The sequence below is a fragment of the Podarcis pityusensis genome (genome assembly GCF_964106645.2).
Source record: "Podarcis pityusensis genome assembly, chromosome: 16".
Classification (NCBI taxonomy): domain Eukaryota; kingdom Metazoa; phylum Chordata; class Lepidosauria; order Squamata; family Lacertidae; genus Podarcis; species Podarcis pityusensis.
In genome coordinates this window covers 20,161,997-20,181,635 of record NC_138041.1, presented here as the reverse complement: position 1 = coordinate 20,181,635, position 19,639 = coordinate 20,161,997, and the positions used below count along the sequence as shown (strand labels likewise).

Genomic DNA, 19,639 nt, shown 5'->3' with positions numbered 1-19,639 from the left:
GTAGTGCTCTCTGATTTTAGATTATGTTTATGCATAAGGATATTGTGTATTTTGCTACGTGAATCATTTGACATGGTTTTATTTGCTCATTGTGTGCATAAACTGCTTTGAGATATTTTAGATAGTAAGAAGTCTATAAATGGAAATAATAATAATTAATTAATGCTAATGCTACTTCTATTAATAGCTATAATAAATAATAATAAATAATAAATAATAAAATTAATAGCTAATGCTATTATTGTAATAATAATACAGTACTGCCTCTCCTGTGGCTAGCAGAAGTACTCTAAGATGTCAGGGGGGGAAAGGGCTTGTCCAGCCAAGCCAAGCCAAGCCATCCAAGATCCCCCAAACTGGAAATGCTGCGGATGACTGAAACCTTCTGCGTGCAAAGAGCATGTTCAGCTACTATGTGTAGAAACCCGGTTTTCTGCCCTACCTGTTTGGCAAATCGATGTTGACAATGCAGGTTTCCAACAACTCGCCGTGCAGGTCGGTGCAGGAGGCCAGAAGCCACCGCTGGTCGTGAGATAAACAATACCCAACAAAGAGCACATTGTACTTCTGGCTGGCTTCTCCAAAGGTCTCCCCGAGCTCTGTCTGTTTGTCTTTGATGGGTGCCAGGATAAACGGAGGGGAGTACAGCTGAATGGGGCTGGGCCGCTGTAAAAAGAAGACGACATCACGTAAGATGGTGAAAGAGCTTTTAAGGTCGCAGTAGCTCTCTGCTTATGGTATGCCATTTGTCTGAAGCAAGGGCTGTAGAGAGCTACCAGCACTGTACGCCTTGAACTCTCAGACAGCAAATATAAATAACAGCAAGATTTTCATCACTGCTAGAAGCAGTGCATTCAGTGCTGGATGCCCACGCCTGTGGCACTCCCTCCCATCTGAGATTAGGCAGGCACCCTTCTTGTTGTTACCCTTTGTGTGGTTTATTTTTAATTGTAATTTTGTGTACACCACTTAATTATTAAGCAGTGTATCAATACCTCAAACAAATAAATAAAAATCCATTGTGTAGTGGGGCAGCCACTTCATAAAAACTTCTCAAAACAAGCTCAGAACATAGGTATTATTATTTTTTCAGAGCAAGGACAGGTGCTGTGCCCATTCATTCACTCCCTCCTCTCTCCTCTCTCTCATCACAATATGTAACAAAGTTTTGAACTGAGATGGAGAAGGAATGGTGTTCAAACAGATTTCTATGTGGAATTTGTCAGCTCTGACCCAAGTGAGCTTCTTGCATCAAGCATGAGCTTATGCCTCAACTGCTAGGTGCATGGTCATTGTCCTTTCTCCTCAAATAATGACATGCCAAAGAATACACAAATTACATATATATATCATGTATAAAAGAGTCAAGCCACGTGAGATAATGCAGTTCTCCAGAATAATTTTATATGCATCTTTTATGGTTAGATGCACTGTTGTAGACATCTGTTCTTGTGCTGCTTACTTTAAAAACCCTGAGTGTATATATAAGTCAGTGGAGGTGCTCATTCTGGACTGAGCAGGTTCCGCTATGCAACTGATAAATCATTGGCTCAAGGAAGACAGCATTTGACACCATTTTTATTTATTATTTTTGCAGCGTCATATTTCTGTGTGGTGTTTCGTTTTGTTTTGTTGATCTGCACAGTTGGAAGTTCTACTGACCTAAGGGTGTTGAGACAATGCATCTGTGTGTTTGCTTCATTCCAAGAGACACGTATTAAGGTGTTTAGTAACATGTGAAAAGGAAGCAAATGCTCATTCAGCTTTGAGGCTTCTAAAATTCTGGGTGGCAGGGTTAGGCTGCAAACCCAGCCGTGCTGTTAACCTCCTCAATGCATTGAAACAGCCTCGGTAGCCTTGGAGACTATTTCTGCTCTCGGTTTCTCAAGCAGCGATTCAAAGCAACTGCCGCATCCTCCTCTGCCTGCTTCTTGCGATAACTTGGGTACAAGACAGCAATTAGATACTTCAGGCCAAGTACCGGGTTCCGTTTCAGCTTTCCAGGGTGGGGCTGGTTATTGTGTGTGTTTGTTAGAGCACTCACCTCCGGGTTCTTGAGAGTCATCTCGATGTTGGCTGCCGGCCCAAAGCCGGTCAGGGACTTGATGTGGATCTGTGTGGGCAGCGGTTGCCTGCACTGGCAGTAGACAGAGAACGCCAGAGACTTCAAGTGCTGAATGTAAAAGACTTGCTCGTCCTTCATGGTCTGCAGCATGTATTGGCAAGGCACAATCTAGAGTGTGATAGACAGAGGAACCAAGTCAGGATTATAAGGCTCATCTTAGGACCTGTTCGCATGTTTAATACTTAAGGGGCACCCATAAAATATTTTTTTTGCCCATATACACAAAAGTGAAGGCAAGCAAGAAACCTGATAATTTTTAAACTGTTTTGGAGGTTGTAGCTTTTTGAGAGTAGAAAACTTGGACACGCTGTTCCCTTAATGTGTGAAGCAATCACTGTTATTCTGCCTGTTCTACAACATGAGCCATTTGCCACAGTCTGGGGTGAGCTGAGCGAGTTCACACAAACTGATGCCATTTCAATAGCCTGGAGAGAACCTGCTATCAATAATAGAGTCCCATTATGCCACTGCTTAGTCTTATAGAAGCAATTTTCATGTGCATGTCTGATGTACTGCACTCCATGGCCTTCAAGAGAACCTCTGACACCCAAGTACTTCTCAGAAAAGCTATGTTTTAAGCCAGGCTCTCAAAAACAGCAGCTGCAGTAGGAAACCTGCTCCTTGGCTGTTCGACTTCACAAAGATAGGAACTCAAGAGGATGGGAAATTCTTTCATTCAGAAATGAGGCTTCCATATAGAAAGTTGGCTATCAAGTAGAAAAGCTCCTGGCCAAGGCTTCTCCCTGACAGGCTAACTCTATCTAGTTGGAGGCAGAGGAGGAGAGGACAGAGAGCGAAGAAAGAGCTGGCGGGGCACACTTTCCCATTCTTTGGACTCCCTGGGAAACCTGCTGTTGTACCTGGAACTGGGTGTGGAGAGTGTAGCTGAATGGGGTACAGCTGTGGGCCTGCCCATACAAAGCAAGTCTAGAGTGAGAGACTAGTCTTCTCGTTGTGAGACTTTTATATGTGAGCTGAGAGTTTTTGGGGGATCCTGGGTGAGAACCCAGAGGCTGAGAGGTAGGGTGTGTCAGAAGGAAAATGAACTGATCTCTCTCTCTCTCTCTCTCTCTGTATGTCTAAATGTAACTTTGTATTAATGTAACATTTTTATATGTAACTCTGTATTTTTGCAATATTTTTGTTTAAGTTGTCTGTTGCTGCTTCAGTTTTCTGTCCACTTAATGTATTAAGTGGTATAGAAATGCTGTAAATAAAATAAATACACGGAGGTAATTTTTTCCCATGGGTAAGTGCTCCATCGCATGAGCTGCACTTGCTGTTAATACTCCAGATACAGGTTTACTTTGCTGTTTGTGAGAATTAAACCTCAGACTCATCTGGAGGTCAAGATCATTACAGAACAAACACTGAACTAATTGTGTGTAGTAATCAAAGGGCTCCAGGCAGAGGGCCTTCTTGGCAGTGGCACCCTCCCTGTGGAATACCCTCCTATCAGATGTCAGGGAGATAAAGAATTACAGAACTTTTAGAAAACATCAAAAGGTAGCCCAGTTCATGGAAGTTTTTAATGTCTGACAACTTAGTATTTTTTATATTTTGCTGGAAGCTGCCCAGAGCAGCTGGGGAAACCCAGCCAGATGGGTGGGGTATAAACAATATTATTTATTATTAATTATCATCATCATCATCATCATCACTACTCCTGGATACAGTAGACTCATCACACATTTAATGTGTGCCTAATGGCCACTGCCAATTTCCTCCCAAGATTTTTGCACTTTATCTTGCTACAGAGCCAGAAAAAATCTGCTACGGTCTTCCAACACAGCTACATTCACAAAGCAAATGAGATTAAATCAAGATCTTAATTTGAATGGTTCTGCAGGATGTCCTGTGCAGGTGTCCTATGAGATATTTGCTACTAGGGGTATGTGATGTACCCTACCCTACATAAATTTAATTTCTGCTCCCAAGCCACAATAAACCCACAAAAAGACATGTTGCTCTAAAAACGTTTGCACAAACTGTGCTGTCCGGAAGAATCTTGCAGAAGAGAATGTGCTATATTCAATATGTCATGTTGTGTTCTATTTAGAGCTCTGATTTCCACTGGCAAAAGGCCATGTACTTACAAACCAAACTACAGGTTCGTGGATATAAGAAAGGCACATAATGAGTTGGCAAGAGCACCATTTGGCTCAAAATCTAAGAGGCAAACTGGTCTCTCTCTAAGTGGCCTGGGCCCAGGACACCTGAGGGACCTCCTCCTTTATCACCCTCCTTGCTTCCAAAGATCAGAAGGAGAGGCCCTTCTCTGTGTCCCCTCTGAGTGTGGAGGCACTGTTGAGGATGACTAGGAATAGAGCTTCTGTGGTTGCACCAATACTGTGGAATATCTTGCCCCATAAAGCACAGATAGCCCCCTCTCTGGCTGTCTTTTGCAGACCAATGAAAACGTTTTTTGCCTGCTGAGGTCATTTTTACTTGTGATCTCTGCTGCCGAGGTTGCTTTTAAATGGGTTTTAGTGGCTAGAAGGGCCCAATATAAAAATTTCTATATAAACAGATAAGTTACCTGGAGAATGAAAGAATTCCTCATATGTTCAGGCAAGTTGTCCAGCATCTCTGTGTAACACCGCATCAAGCTCAAGAGCCAGAAGTTGGCAGAGGTGGATTCCTCCTCGGCAGTGTAGGTGAAAGGATCCACCATGTAGATGACGACAGCCGGAGGGTAGGCGTGGCTATCTGCCGACTCGGGTTCCGTTGGAATTCCTATCCTCTCCCTCTCTGCAGAACTAGAAAAGAACAGGGTGTTAAGTGCTGATTTAAAACATCTTCAGTAAAGCGATTACACACGTGGGGGGCTATGGAAAAGAGGCATAGGGGGAAAGGAAGGGGGAGGCCCTGAAGCAGCCTGAGAAAAGAGGACCGGCTTACTCCAAAGGCACAGAAAAAGCAAATTATTAAGAGACAGCAGCTTAGTGCTACAAGGTTACCTTGGGCTATCCCAAAGCCTAAGCGTTGGTTGCAACAGAACACAGGCTTAGCTGCGGTTCCTGCAAAGTAGGGAGTTGGGACTAAATGACCCTTTGGGTCCCTTCCAATTCAATGATTCTACACAGAGTTATGCCTCCTTAAACCCTCTAACAAGGAGTTCTCAGGGTGAATATTTTAGTTTGGGGCAATCCCATCCATGTTGATGTATTCTGATTTGGTTTAACAGTGCTACTCTTGCATTTGTATAAATACGTTACATCTGCCTTGGGACCTTTGGGTGACAGGATTGGACTAAAAATGTCGGAAAGCAAACCAGCTGAAATCAATTGGCTTAAGCAGTCTTAAGGCTGCGTTCAAGATTATGAGCAGAGCGTCAACAGCAACAAAAATCACCAGTCATCGTATAGTATGTAGGGATAAACTACAGAACATCAGACATACATACACATGTAGAGAAACAGAGCTAAAAACCCTCTGCTGTGAATGCTCACTGGACCTACCTTTCCTGTCCTTCTTGCTGCTGTTGAGATGAATTATGCCCTGTCTCTGCATCTCCTCCGGAGACTGTGCTTCCTTGGGGTCTCTCCGTAGAATTTACACCAAGAATTGGGTTTTGACCTTGAGGTAGGCCACCGCTGAACCCTGAAGAGGAGGTAGTGCTTGTCTGGTTAATACTGGGCACTGAGGAGGATGCTGACAGCTGTGGCACTGTGGATCCAGAGGTTGAACTGTTGCCTCCTGGGAGGCTTGTGGTCCCTCCGTTGGGCGTGGGGGTGAAAGAACTGCCAGTTGGGGGAGCCCCAGGCGCAGCAAGGCAGGCCGAATTGGGAGGAATCGGTGCAGAATTCCCGGATAGCGTTTGTTCCTGGCTTGGTGCTGGTGCTGGTGCTGTCTGGTGTTTAGGTGGCACCAGCAGGCTGCTGTCAAGTTGCAAAGTAGCTAAATAAGGTGCTGAAAGAATACACAGATGCAAAGATGTTAAAAATCATGACCGAGAAAAAGGCTGTCTGAAGGGCAAGCCTTGGCAACAGCAAGCAAAAAAAAAAAAAAAAAAAAGCACCACAAAGTCTAGGCTTTCAAAACAAGAGTCAGGCAGGCAGACAGAATTATTTCCTTGATAAGGACTTTACTGACTGGGAGTCAAGTGGCACTGCAGAGTCCCTGCAGTGTGGCAAGTGGGAGGAAAGGGAAATCATGAAGTTTCCTTTTTATTGCTAGTTCTGGAAGCCCAAGGAGTACAGATGTATATATCCAATTATGCAAAATGTCCTGGGGACTGGCTGTTTACGTTACTGACAGATTTCACTGGTATGTGCTTAACTGAGGATTCAGCATATGAATTCTAATCCTGGAAGTTGTTCTGGAATTCTGTTGGGAAGGACAGGCCTCATCCATTACTCAATGGACCAAATAAGGTGCTGGGACTTCTCACATACCGGTGTGCAGGATGTTCCCCACACTGGCCAGGGAATGATCGCTCCCCTTCCTCCTTCACACACAATTTGATCAGACCTCCCTTTTGATTTGAGGTATGTATTAGTAGAAAGCTGTTTTTCCTCTCACCCCCCCCCCTTTTTTAAAAAGTTAACACCGTAGGCTATCCCACATCTTGGGGATTGAGTGGAACATAAAGTTGAATGGTTCTGAACCTGTATCTTACTGAAGGAAGCAGCAATATTCCCGCATATAGTAGAGGGCATCTGCCTAGAAGGTTGTATCTCCTGATTATCCCAAGGCAGGGACATGTTGATTTGTATACACTTCCTCCTTTCTGGCTTGTCTATGACTAAGCTTAGGACAAAGTAGAGTTTCCTTAGCAGTAACAGAGAAGTAGAGAAGGCTACAGCTGGGCCACATAGGAAAAAGCCAGAGAATGCCAATTCTTTCCACTATATGCCCCAGAAAATACAGTGTGCTAATCATAACCATTTGATCGGATATCGCATCTAGCAGCCAAGAAACTGACCTCATGAATCATCAAATACATCAGTTTTTCAGCCAATGCTCAACAGATTCAGAACGAAGTGTGAGCAGTAAAAGAAGTCAGGCTGGTTGGAAAAACAGGATATACCTGCCAAGATTAAGCAACTACAAGAAAATCACCCCAACACAAGCCCAGGGAGAGAAATGTAAAAATAAATAACTATTAGCCATGAGAACTAGGCTCCATGTATAAGGAGAGGTGTTACCCTCATGTCTGTTTATATGCTTCCCAGAAGCACGTGGCTGAACACCAATGGAAAGAGGATGCTGAACTAGACGGACCTTTAGAGTTCAGTCCATCAAAACTGTCCTTCTGCTCTTGGCTACCTATGCAACCTTTGGGACAGGCAGCGTCACTGAGAGAATGTAAAGTGTCTGGGCTTTCAAGCTGAAGAGCCCAGCTGAAATGAATCGCCTCCGACCTACTCTGTCTCTGCACTTACCTAGGTGGTGACGACAGACTTGCGCATAAAGTTTGAGCCTGGAATGATTGTCACAGTCTTCATTGCCCCAGGGTGGGTTAAACCAGTCACTCACAAGCTCATCTGTCAGCTTCTGGGCTACAGTCTTTCCCACTTGCATGATCCCATCATGCAACACTTTACAGATTGGTTTATGTTGACCAAGTCGACACATCTGGAGACATAAAGAGGAAAACTGATTGTGGTAGTGCAATACATATTCACAAATCACTGATCTAGTTCTAGAAAGCTTCAGAGGTCTGAACATGCATCCCCAATCCAGCATTTATTTTTTAAAAATAGGATACTCCCACAGGTAAAGCACAAATGAAACAAAAAGTCTCACTCTATTTCAACTGGCTCACAATTAAGCCTAAAGGACAGAAAAGAAGAATCCAAGTTTGCCCAAGTGCAATTTATTTCAATGCCAGTGTGCTTATCTGCCACGACTTTCAGTGGAACTCAAGCACTCTGAGCTCTCTCAGGATATCACACTAAAACAGTAAGCAATTGCAACAAAAGCTTTCCTGCTCCACAATATTTGCAATTGTGGAAATTACAAAAGTCTCTGTTTCTGTTACCCACCCTGACTTGTTGCTTAAGCATTACTGCATCCTAGTGGATAACTGAAGTATTACTGCTGTCTTGGACTGGAAATAATAGAAAAATAGGAGTGTGCCTCTGAGAATAAACAGAAAATTGAATGGACTGGCAATGCTACACAATAACAGGGCTTTCCAAAAATAAAATAAAACCAACACGAGCAATTGCATATAATCCAAATGTGCCAATTTTTCGAAGAATTGTAGGTATTTTTCCTTACCTCATGATCCCCCTGGTGTGCTAGGCTAAGAAAAAGGTTTGTATACTCCAAAGAACACCCCCACACCCCCGGGCATGACACTAATTTTCTGCTTCTTTGAGAATCTGCTGAATCAGAATCAGAAGAATCTTTATTTGCATCAGCCACTAGCCATAGCAATAAAATAATAAGAAGTGTACTGAAGATAGAGGCAAAAACTTAACTATACAAAATACATCAATAATGAAATAATAGATCTTATTCTAATTGCCCATGCTAAAATTGCAGTTTTTGCTGTCACCTGGTTATCTCGAGAATCTGATGCTTTAAAGCGGACTTTGCCAACCTGCTGCCCTCTGGATGTTTTTAATCTACAACTCCCATGAGCAGGGCCATAGCTAGGGGGTGGTGAGGTGGGCCCCCGCCAGGGGCACAAGCAAAGGGAGGGGCACAAAATTGGCTTTAAAATATGTTCATAAATATGTCTATAAATAAAAATATTGATTATTGCCTCACAGGAAAATGTTTTAAATAGAGGGTGAATCGAATGGGGGGGGGGGTTGGAGGAGAGGCAGAAAGAAGAGCGAATTTGTCAGTGGCTAGGGGGCGCAATGTGGACAGTTCTGCCAGGGCACAAGATTGCCTAGCTACGGCTCTGCCCATGAGCCTCAGCAAGCTTGTGCTTGCTAGAGCTGATGGGAGTCACAAACTAAAACCGGTGGGACCAGATTGGCAAAGGCTGCTTTAATGCAATTACAGTGGTACCTCGGGTTAAGTACTTAATTCGTTCCGGAGGTCCGTACTTCACCTGAAACTGTTCTTAACCTGAAGCACCACTTTAGCTAATGGGGCCTCCCGCTGCCGCCACGCCGCCGGAGCCCAATTTCTGTTCTCATCCTGAAGCAAAGTTCTGTAACCTGAAGCGTATGTAACCTGAAGCATATGTAACCCGAGGTACCACTGTATTGCCTTTAGCCCTCCCATGCTGCTCTAGCTGTGCCGTTTTTCCAATAATAGATGTTGATGGTGTAATCCATTGGGGCACAAATGAAAGACAAAAGACGAGGGCTGCTGTTTGCTATAATTTCGGTCACGGACACCTGCTTTTTTATTGGGGGGGGAGGGAGGGCACAAAGTCCTAATAAACCTTACGAAACTCCCTCTTGCTCACCAACCTCATATACGGCGCTCAAGTCCCTGAAGAAAGTTTTGGCTCCATCAAGCAAGGCCTCGTTTTCTGGACACACCACGATATAAGCAACATCCCGATGGCCTCCATATGGGTCCAGCAGCAGCCTCTCCCAGAATGGCAAGGAGAACGGAGAGATTGTCAGGAAGTCCTTGTCATAGCTGACCAGCAAGGTGGGGATTGGAAGAGGCTCAGGAGACTCCTCTGAACCTGAATCAACAGGGAAGGAAGTGTCAGAGGACTCAAGACACCACAGGCTGAGCTTTGACAGGCTTTCCAAGACTAGCTTTCAATGCCAAAAGCACTATATGGCTCCGGACACCTCCCATGGAGCCACTTCCTCCACTGAAAGCTTACCGGAAATGCCTTGCAATCAAGCAATATTGGTTTTGCTGCTGTGAAAATCACAGGTAGCACAACGACTGTTGGGTGTGAATGGTGCATGGAATGCAGCTGGCATGGTGCCTACTGGATAACGCACGTGTCGATGTGCATCTCACACTTGCCATATTTAAATCTAAAAAGCTGTGGTATCCTGCACCAGCACAAAGAAATAAAAGTATGGGTGTGTTTGCTGTACCATAGGTTCCCCGTCCTGCCATTTTATGGAACTGCTGCCAGGTGAGGGGCCCTTGGACATGCTGGATGTTTTCCCAGGTCCTGCCAGTCCGCTTCTTCTGGATGGCATCTTGGAGGAAAGGCTGGAGAGACAGGAGCATGCGTACTACGTCCTGGGAGGAGAGCATGCTGATGTCTAGAACTGAAAAACAACAACAAAGCAGCTAGACTCAAGAATACAGTGACAGGCATCCAAAATGGTTCAATTCCCTTGCTTTAAAAAATAATAATCACAGAGTATCTTACTTTTTTATCCATCAATATATTAATAGTAGTTTCGAAATTCCAAGGAAGTCTTTTTCATCTTTCTGGCGGTATCCAACACTATACTCTGATCTTGATAATGATACTTTGATTGGTTCTCTAGAAGCCTCACCCAAAATATCTTACAGAAGATGCACATAAGCCACAGTTCTGAGATGTGCATGCACAGCTTTCACGCATTCTGCAATTTGCAAGACACTTGAAAACCTTGTGTGACTTTCAAAAAGCAGTTTGAAGTTGAAAAAGAATGAGAGCTCCACTGGGCATAGTCCCTTGTCCACATGTTAAGAGGCTCTGCAGAATATCACATGCATGACCTACATGCTTCCAGTGGCTGCCGAGTCGTTAAAATAAGTGGAGTTCAGTAAACAGAATACAGGCACTCAAAACATACACAGCTTAATATTGTAGAGCATCATACATTCTAAATGACATTCAATCATTTAAGTGCCATTGCTGATCGAAACAAAATGTCAACAGCCATGCATAAAAGAGAGGTTATCAGCAGGCACTTGGTAAGTACAGAAGTACAGAGAACCCACTGTTCAGAATATTGACTGACAATTGGGCTAGGGATGAAAATGAGGAGGAATGGAGTTTCCAGAAATGGGGGAGGACAAGACACATGGACATAAAAAAGGTACACAACATCACATCATTGTACAGGTAGGTCAACTGGGAAAGTGTTTAAAATGTCTCCAGGGATGGATGTTAGAGCTGCTAATAGAAATAAATAAATCAAGAATTTTAATGTAACTGAAACTGGCCACCAGTGTGTTCAGCTTACCTGCAAAATCAATCGCTAAACGGTCCAATGGACAAGTGAAGTTGGCATAGAATGCTGACTGCTGTAGGTCAGCATCAGGGAAGGGAAGGGCAAAATGAACTGCGAAGTCAGAACCCCGAATAGAAGAACTCCACACTGCAACCTTTTGTTGCAGTGCCCTGCTTGTGCAGAATAATACTGTATCATATCAGAATTTGAAATGAACAGCAGTAAAGGGCTAATGAACAAACCCAGGAAACTTCAGAAGCTTCTCATGCCAGGTCAGTATATTTGCCCATCTCACTCAGTAATGTCTACTCTGACTGGCAGCCACTCTCTATGGTCTGAGGCAACAAAGGGCCTCTGTCATTTTTCCGTTATGTGATCTTTTAAACTGGAGATGCCAAAGATTGAACCTGGGACCTTCCATATGCAAAACATGCATTTTACCTCTGAGCTACCACCTCTCTTTCTGCATTATTAAATTTTGTCTGGCCAACAAATAGGACTGTGCAGGGTGGGCAAGGGAATGAATAAAGGGGTTGAAAGGGGGTCAAAAAGTAAATTTACAAGATCATGGGCATGTTCACCTCCATTGCCAGTGAGGAATTCTGTATTTAATTAGATGATCTGATAATACAACAATTTTACATTTTAAGATTCCTCGTAATGGCGACTGATGATTTATAAGTGTTGATTGTATATTGATATTTCTTGACTTTATTTAGTTTGCACTCCCAAGAATTTGGGGTTCAGGTTGAAGGCAAATTAAAAGCTCATCAAGGAGTGATGTGCTGTGATTCCTGCATTGTGGGAGGTTGGACTACACACCCCTTTTGGGTCTCTTCAAATCAGGACCAGTCTGCCCATGAGGCAATGTGAGACAGCTGCCTCAGGGCGCCAGGCTCCAGGCAACCGGGAGGGGCAGCAGATCCAGCCTCAGAGGAACGCAACACTCACTGCCACTGCCTCCTACACTGGGTGCCCAATGCACACCTGCCACTGCGCACTCACCTGAGTGACTATTGCTGCTGCTAGGCAGCAGTTGGCAGGCGCAAGACAGTGGGCACATGGTGGGTGGGCATGCAGCAGAGGTGGCAGCGATGGGGGGCGGCATTTCTGCTTTGCCGCTAGCAGCAAAATGCCCCAGGATGGCTCTGCTTCCAACTGTACAATTCTATGAGTTGGTGAACTCAGAAGTTTGAGAAACTAACCCTGTGAACCACCCTTATATTGAAATGAAGTTGACAACAACAATAAAAATAAAATAATTAACCATAGCACCCAGAAGTGTTTTCCGAAACACCGAAGGAAAAGCAAAATCTCACCGTTGCTGTGAGGCCAAGAGTGAACTGTCGCACTTCTGACTAGAGCTTCATCCACTTTCCCACCCGTGGGGTTATCCACATACTGCCTGCCTTGCTCCAGAGCGTTGAAGCACTCGATCCAGGAGTCGTTGCTCTCTGCCTGAACTCTGTCGTAACTCCAGTTTGTGTAAGAGAGCGGCTGCCTGCTAGTGGCGGACATGTAGTCCAAGCAGCTCAGGGAGGTGAAAGGCTGGGTGTGCTGATTCTGGAGGAGGAGGAGGAGGCTTACTGGGGGCTCCTGGGCCCTTTTGGACCCCTCTCCCAGCTGAGGAATCAAGGTGGTCTGACACATCATCAATCTCCTCTCTGCCACCTGGCCAATGTCTGAAGTCCTGCCAAAAATATCCAGTTCATCCTCGATGAACAGCCCAGAGTTGTACCCTAGCTTGCGGTTCATAATTGCACTGAATCCACAAGTGCACCGATACTGGTCCTCGTTCGATGAATCCGGGATATACAGCCCAACGTCGGCACCTTTGATATTCATGTTGCACGCGCAGATGCAGCAGCTGTCGAAGTTGCTGTCTTTGAAGATGTTCAGCACGGAGTCCGAAAGGATGAGTGTGACGTACAGGCTGTGGGCTTCCAGGATTGGTTGCACTGTGGCCGGCTCCACGGAATTGAGAGGCCGGGTTGTGGAAGGCGTCGAGGCTGGCGAGCCTTGGTCCGTGCTGTCGTACTTGACGGATCCTTGCCCGCTGGCAGTGCCCCCGCCTCTAGGAGTCCTTGGGGTCCTGGGTGTGCGTGGCGTAGGGACAGAAAAACGAGGAGTGGCCGGGGAAGGCAATACTCCCGCCCCACTGTTGCTGGCCGGGGCAGCGCTGTTTAGCGTCACTGGAGTGCTCATCTGGGGAGTGTTCATCTGAATGTAGTCTTGATCGGCCAGGCTCCCAACACTGGGGACGTTGCTAAGAGCAGATAAGGGGAAACAGGAAGAGTTATATGGCTGCGTTTATGGTTTCTTCACACAACTTTCATCTAAATGGGAAGTGGATACAGTGGTACCTCAGTTTACAGACGCTCCAGGTTACAGACTCCGCAAACCCAGAAATAGTACCTTGGGTTAAGAATTTTGCTTCAGGATGAGAACAGAAACCGCGCTGTGGCGGTGTGGCAGCAGCAGGAGGCCCCATTAGCTAAAGTGGTACCTCAGGTTAAGAACAGTTTCAGGTTAAGAATGGATCTCCAGAACGAATTAAGTTCTTAACCCGAGGTACCACTGTACAGAGATCTGTCTTATTAAAGCCTCATCCATAGCATGCCACAAGAGATCTCGTCAACAACCAGTAAGGAGCTTTCTGATACGGCACAGGAAAGAGACTAAACAAAAAAATACACCAAGCTTTACAAATAAATGTTTTTTGAAAAAGCATCTACCAAGTGGCTGGAGCCAGGTGACTATTAGCAGTGCAACAGCTTGAAAGGAAAACAAAATGCTGAATAAATAAGACAGCCACATATGCACAAAGGAAATGCTAAACATGTATAGGAATAACAGCACTTAAAGTGCTTGCTTCTGAATATGGATCTTATATTTTAACTGATTTATACCTACTTCACCTAATCCTGGGTAAATTTCATAAGCTGTTGAAATTCAGATCTCTGCTTGCAAACTAGCCTTTGGGTTTGCTGTCTGCTTGTGCCACAACTGGAAGAGGCCAACACTTGTATCCACATTATTCAAAACTGCACAATTAATTTCTCAAATTTCTATCATCAGGAAACGGCCTTCCATTTCACCGAGAAGCTACTTTTAGATGACACATGCACAACTCCTGCCATGGAATTGCACAGTAAGGGCAACATGGATGCAGGTCTCCACAGTTGTTCCTACTTACCATTGCTAATAAAAACACTTTTCTTAAAATGTGCTCCTTATGGCAATTGCTCCCCTGATGAAGGAGTAGAAACCTGCAGATTTAAATGCTTCTACTTTCCCTCTTCAGCTAATGTGAAAGTTTAAATATTCATTTTGAACTCCCATTCTGCCAGCAATTTGAGAAGGAAATGCAGTGAAACTTGATTCTCCAGAATAATTTCCCTGTTATCTCTAATGGACTGGAGTGCCAGTCAGGGAAAATGAAATGGGGAAGGGGAGGGGAACAGCCTACAGGTTTAGAAAGAAGCTGAAGCGCAGCGAGTGCCTCTGAGAAGCAACAAAAGGTGACCAAGAAATCTTGATTAGCAATCACCTCTTTCGCAGAAGCCTGCAGTAACAGTCACTGCTCTAATTGGATTACACTGGAAATAAAAGATTTTTATCCCAATAAATACCTGCAATTAATAATCAGCTCAGGCCTTGGGAAGTAGTTACCATTACAGGGGAAAAAAGAAATTAAATTGCTGCCTAGGTGGTGTCAAGAGCTTCACATTTCCCCTTTCTTTTCCTTTTTTTGCAATTCCTCAGAGAACACCGAAGAACCTTTGAAGAAAGTGATTGATATAAAGGACTGATATAAAGATACTAGCTGCTTCCCCTCTAAAAATTGACTGCGAATGGGAGAGCCTTACATTGCATGTTCCATTTTTAAGGGGTTTCATACATTTTATGGTTTCCATGCTTGCTGTGTTTCGAGATCAGCAGCTGGGCTTTGCATTTCATTGAGACTGCTAAACAGGGTTCCAATTAATTCTTAGTTGATATACTGACACTAACTTCAGAGAGGAGAGGATCAGAGCACAGCAAATGGGCAGGTTGTGTTTGGACCAGGAAGAGCCAGCAAGCTGGACAAGGAAGTAAGTGATGGGAGAAAAAACTTGACTGGCATTAAGGTCAACCTCCTCTTTCTATGATGGCCGCAAGGAACCTTTGCAACTGCATTCCCTTCCAGGCAACCTTCATGCCAGCGATGGGCAAGGTCAGAAGCAAAGGTGGGAACAGCAAAGAATCTAAATTTTACGACTGTGCAATAGGCTACTTTGTATACAACGTCACACAGCCCTGTCCATCCTCCGGTCGGCCACATCAGAAGCATCGTCAGAATTCAGTGACACATTCTAGCCAGGCAAAAACATGCAAGGAGGGAGCACAGAAGGCCTGAGAAGTAGAGTGTGTGGCTGGAGAAGGTCCTAAAGGCCAGATTTGGCCCCCAGGCCCAATGTTCTCCATCCTTGATCTATGAGCTAAGAGGTGCAATGGGCACTTTATGCCAGTGTTAAGAGCTGGCTAACCCTAAGCTTGATATGATGTGAAAATAACGACTAACGTTCCCCCTCATTTGATTGTATATTAGCAGTGGGAAGGGCAGCCATCACCCTAACCATTGTTGTCAGGGTCAGAAGGTTAGCCTGCCTCTCAGGGAGCCCTGAGAGTAGTTCTCTCAAGGATGCTTCCAGGAAAGAGGAACACAGCCATGACTTTCTCCCCATCCTAGGTCTCTGCATGAGTAAAGGTCTGTTATACACACAAGCAACTTAAAGGGAACCAGAAACCGAGTGTGGCTCAAGAGCCACAAATTAAAGGGGAGAAAGAAGACAGGGAGGGCAGAAAGCAGGAGAGATCAGCCTTAGTTCCGTGGCTGTGCTGGGAAGACAGTCTTGTGTCACTAAGCACCACTGGAGTTTGGTGTTCTGCACAGCGGTAAGCAGTGCATGCTACTCTAAGAAACAGAAGCCTGAAGAGGGAGGCCAACAAGGCTGTATAATTCCCAGTGAAGTAATTTGGGATGTTGGATGTGCATGCATGAAGGATTTTTCAAAAGAAGTGAGAAAGCAGTCACTTCTGTCATCTGTCTCTCTTTTGTGACTGACAGATATGGGGATTGATCTCCATGGCTACACCCATCATGGCAGTTTTTTAAATATTTGATTGATAAAAATCATGCCCAGATCATTCTTGGCAGAATTAATGGTACTTCTAAATAGCCTCCTCTCCACCTCATTACGTTCCAGGTTAATCCCAAAGGCTAAGTAAAAATCATACACGGTGGATTAACAAGGAAGTCAATGAATAGCCTGCATGACTATGCAAAAACACACAAACCCGTTTTCTTATTTCCACTGCTGTACTTACTTGTATCCATCTCTGATGAAAGCAGCTGTAGGCGGTAAAGGAAGTTGTTCGATTTTTGGAGGAATGGCCCAGGAAGGCCGATAGACACAGGTCTCTGGGATCTTCAGAGGTAGCAGGCACTGGCTGGGAAGCATCTTCAGAGGAGCAAACATGGAGGAGCCCACAAAGGGCTGAAAGGTGGAAGATTTGTGCACAAAGGAGAAATCCTACAAAACCAAGGAATTGCATGGGTTGGGACACATGAAAGAAACATACGAATATTATTCAGGCAACTTTTCTTGCCTAAAATTATGATTAGTGGTCTTTAGGAACCTGGAAAGGTGCCAGATACTGAGTCAGACCATTGGGTCCATGTAGCTCAGTACTGTCTACACTGACAGGCAGCAGCTCTTCATGGTTTCAGGTAGGGTTCTCTCCCAGCCTACCCCCTACCTGCAGATGCCACTGGAGATTGAACCTGTGACCATCTACAGGCAAGGCAGATGCTCTTCCACTGAACTACATCTCTTTCCCATTTTAATCTTCAACCTTGGCAAGCAGCTCTAAATTCTTTGAAAACAGGAATCGCGGGATTTATTCAAGCTACATTCTAAATGAAGAAAAATGCACCAGAGTATCATGCTACCAGCTCTGCAACTGGGAAATGGGTGCCCACTACTTGCTTAGTACAAGTGGCAACATCAGCACCTGGCAAAGTATTATCTACCCCAAATGGCAGGAGCTCTCCAGAGTTTCAGGCTTTTACCTGATCCTTTTAATGAGAGATGCCAGAGATTTAAGTTAGAATCTTCTGTGTACAAATGCATCTTCTACCATTGAGCTACAGTTATTCCCTGAGCTCAGCCACTGTACTTTATGCCACTGTATTTAATACTCAAACTTTGCTGCACTGGGATGTCTGGACAAAGAATGTCTGTCCTTCTTTCATTGGCTGCAGTACCTGCAAACCCCCAATTCATTTCCATGGTTATTCATATTCATTTTAAGGCAGAGCTAATCAACAACTTTCCTGCCCATATCTCTCCGCCCATGTTTCAGTTTTACACCACCACCTGCTTTAGCTTGATACCTTGATTTCTTCTGGTTTAGGGCTGCCTAATCCATCTTCCACTTCCATTTTAAACTCTGTGAGCTGGGTTGTAACCATGTTGACCACAGGGCTTTCCATCATTCCCAGTGTAGTCACGGTCTCCGAGTTGATGCCGTCTTTATAGCTCATCACAGGGGAGAAAGCAGGGTGTTGCTCCAAGGAAGGTGGTGTTGGAAACATCCTCTGCAGATCTGCCACGGCTAGACAAGGTAACCCATGTGTTAACACATTATATATACTTTTTTTTTAATCAAGCCTTCCGTGATGCTCAAAGCAGACTTGCTGTCAGTTTCAGAATTAGCCTCTCTGAACTCTTAATGGTAGTGGATTCAATCATTTAACCTGAACTCTTTGTTTCATCTGTCCTGAATCTTCCAACATTTAGATTATGAGAGAAGGCTATCACTACTATGGAAATGGAGGTTGGCAATTAAAACGCTCCTCTGAGGAAAACTGGCAATGAACAGAAGTTGTACTATGAACCTGCTATCTTTACAGCTTAGGCCAGCAAAGCCAAATTTAAAAACAAAAACAGTACTTTGAATCAAACCTTTCCCTGCCCCACCTCAATTGTATAGTTTTCAGGTGACACATGCCGGGGGGGGGGGGTGGACACACATATGCGCAGCCCTCAACCAGGTCTGGAATGGTTTGCTCCACCATTGGCCCATATCTTTATAATCTCAAGAAGTTTATAAATCAGCAATTCATCTCAAGGTAAAACAAACTGCAGGAGCAGATCTGGGGTATCTAACTTCCTCTACTGTATTTCTTTATCTCATTCTTTTATATCGATTGTGAAACAGGATTGTGACATTTTTATTTTATGTTTTATGCTATATATTTATCTTGCTTTTGGTTGATTAAGAAATAATTATTAATATGAAGAAGAGGCTAGAAGTTATTCATGCTTAACAATGACACAGCTTGCTTTGTTCTTCTCAAGGACATATCAAGGTAGAACTGGTAAAGGAAAGGGAAGTCACAGGTTGGGCAAACATTAAGGAATGCAAGTCTCCAAGTCTAGAACCAGACTACAGTAGAGATCCTATCCATCCCTGAGTAGCGAGAGACTAGCTTGCTAGCAATATAACAAAAGGAGAAAGCAACCAAAGGAACTGCAACATAGTGTGAACAGCAGCTGTGTGCATTTCCTAAACTCAGCTGAGACATGCATGCACAAAGCTGGGCTTATCAGTCACGTCCAGACCAGAGGGAACAGCCACTGATGCTACAGTGTGGTCCATGAGCCTCTCTTTGACAGGCAGTTTGTATAACATGCTAAGTATCCATCAGCAACTCTGATCAGTGCTCTCCAGCAGATTTGCCGTTGGGACATCCCTGTGGAGATTGTAAGGCACACACAGCATGCTGATGTCACCCTGCTATTCTTCTAATTGGCAACAAAATGGAGCTTAGGAAAGCACTGGTCTTGCATCCAAAAGGGAAATCCTTCAGAGAGAGACCAAGCTTCTAGCCCATCAAAATCAGTGTGGAAGGGGAAGCAGGTTCTGCTGTCTAATCGTCTGACAACCCTCTCTATCTCTTTCTCTCTCTCGTGCATGTACACTTACTTCTGCTCTTTCTGAAATCTTTTACAGAAGCTGCTGCACAGAGAGAGAGAGAGAGAGAGAGAGAGAGAGAGAGAGAGAGATGAACATTGAATGGGGCAAATCCTATCTACTTAACCCTTCCCAACCTGCTCCACACTGTGCCATTCTTTTTGGAATTCCCTTTTTTAAAAAATTAAAAAAGAAGGTGGGGGCAACTTTCTGCAATGCAGTGTCATTAAAAGAAGAAGAAGAAAATATTTAATTAAATAAACCCACAGAACTGACTGGGTATCATTATTCATTTTCATGTGTGTCATGCTTGAGAAAGCCTTGCATATTTTAAGCAGCTATAGATCTACTAAAACTGTCAAAACCCAATCTCTGTGTACTTCATACTTCTGCATTTGAGTAAATCAGCACTGCTTTTATGGGTCCATAAAACTCTCTG

At 44.3% G+C, this 19,639-nt stretch overlaps 1 protein-coding gene and 1 long non-coding RNA gene across 2 annotated transcripts in view; one reads left to right on the top strand and one right to left on the bottom strand.

The window, feature by feature from the left end:
• The window catches only part of LOC308466039, a 365,679-nt gene that overhangs the window by 139,898 nt on the left and 206,142 nt on the right, over window positions 1-19,639 (top strand). The window lies entirely within an intron of this gene.
• MED13L (mediator complex subunit 13L) overlaps window positions 1-19,639 on the bottom strand; it is a 172,444-nt gene that overhangs the window by 19,791 nt on the left and 133,014 nt on the right. The window contains exons 15-24 of the mRNA XM_080986142.1: window positions 17,618-17,838; window positions 16,549-16,754; window positions 12,498-13,444; window positions 10,102-10,281; window positions 9,508-9,731; window positions 7,513-7,705; window positions 5,587-6,037; window positions 4,665-4,884; window positions 2,045-2,233; window positions 443-666 (exon numbers count right to left, since the gene is read on the bottom strand). Of these exons, the coding sequence (XP_080842268.1) occupies window positions 443-666; window positions 2,045-2,233; window positions 4,665-4,884; window positions 5,587-6,037; window positions 7,513-7,705; window positions 9,508-9,731; window positions 10,102-10,281; window positions 12,498-13,444; window positions 16,549-16,754; window positions 17,618-17,838 (3,055 nt within the window). The remainder of the gene's footprint in view (window positions 1-442; window positions 667-2,044; window positions 2,234-4,664; window positions 4,885-5,586; window positions 6,038-7,512; window positions 7,706-9,507; window positions 9,732-10,101; window positions 10,282-12,497; window positions 13,445-16,548; window positions 16,755-17,617; window positions 17,839-19,639) is intronic.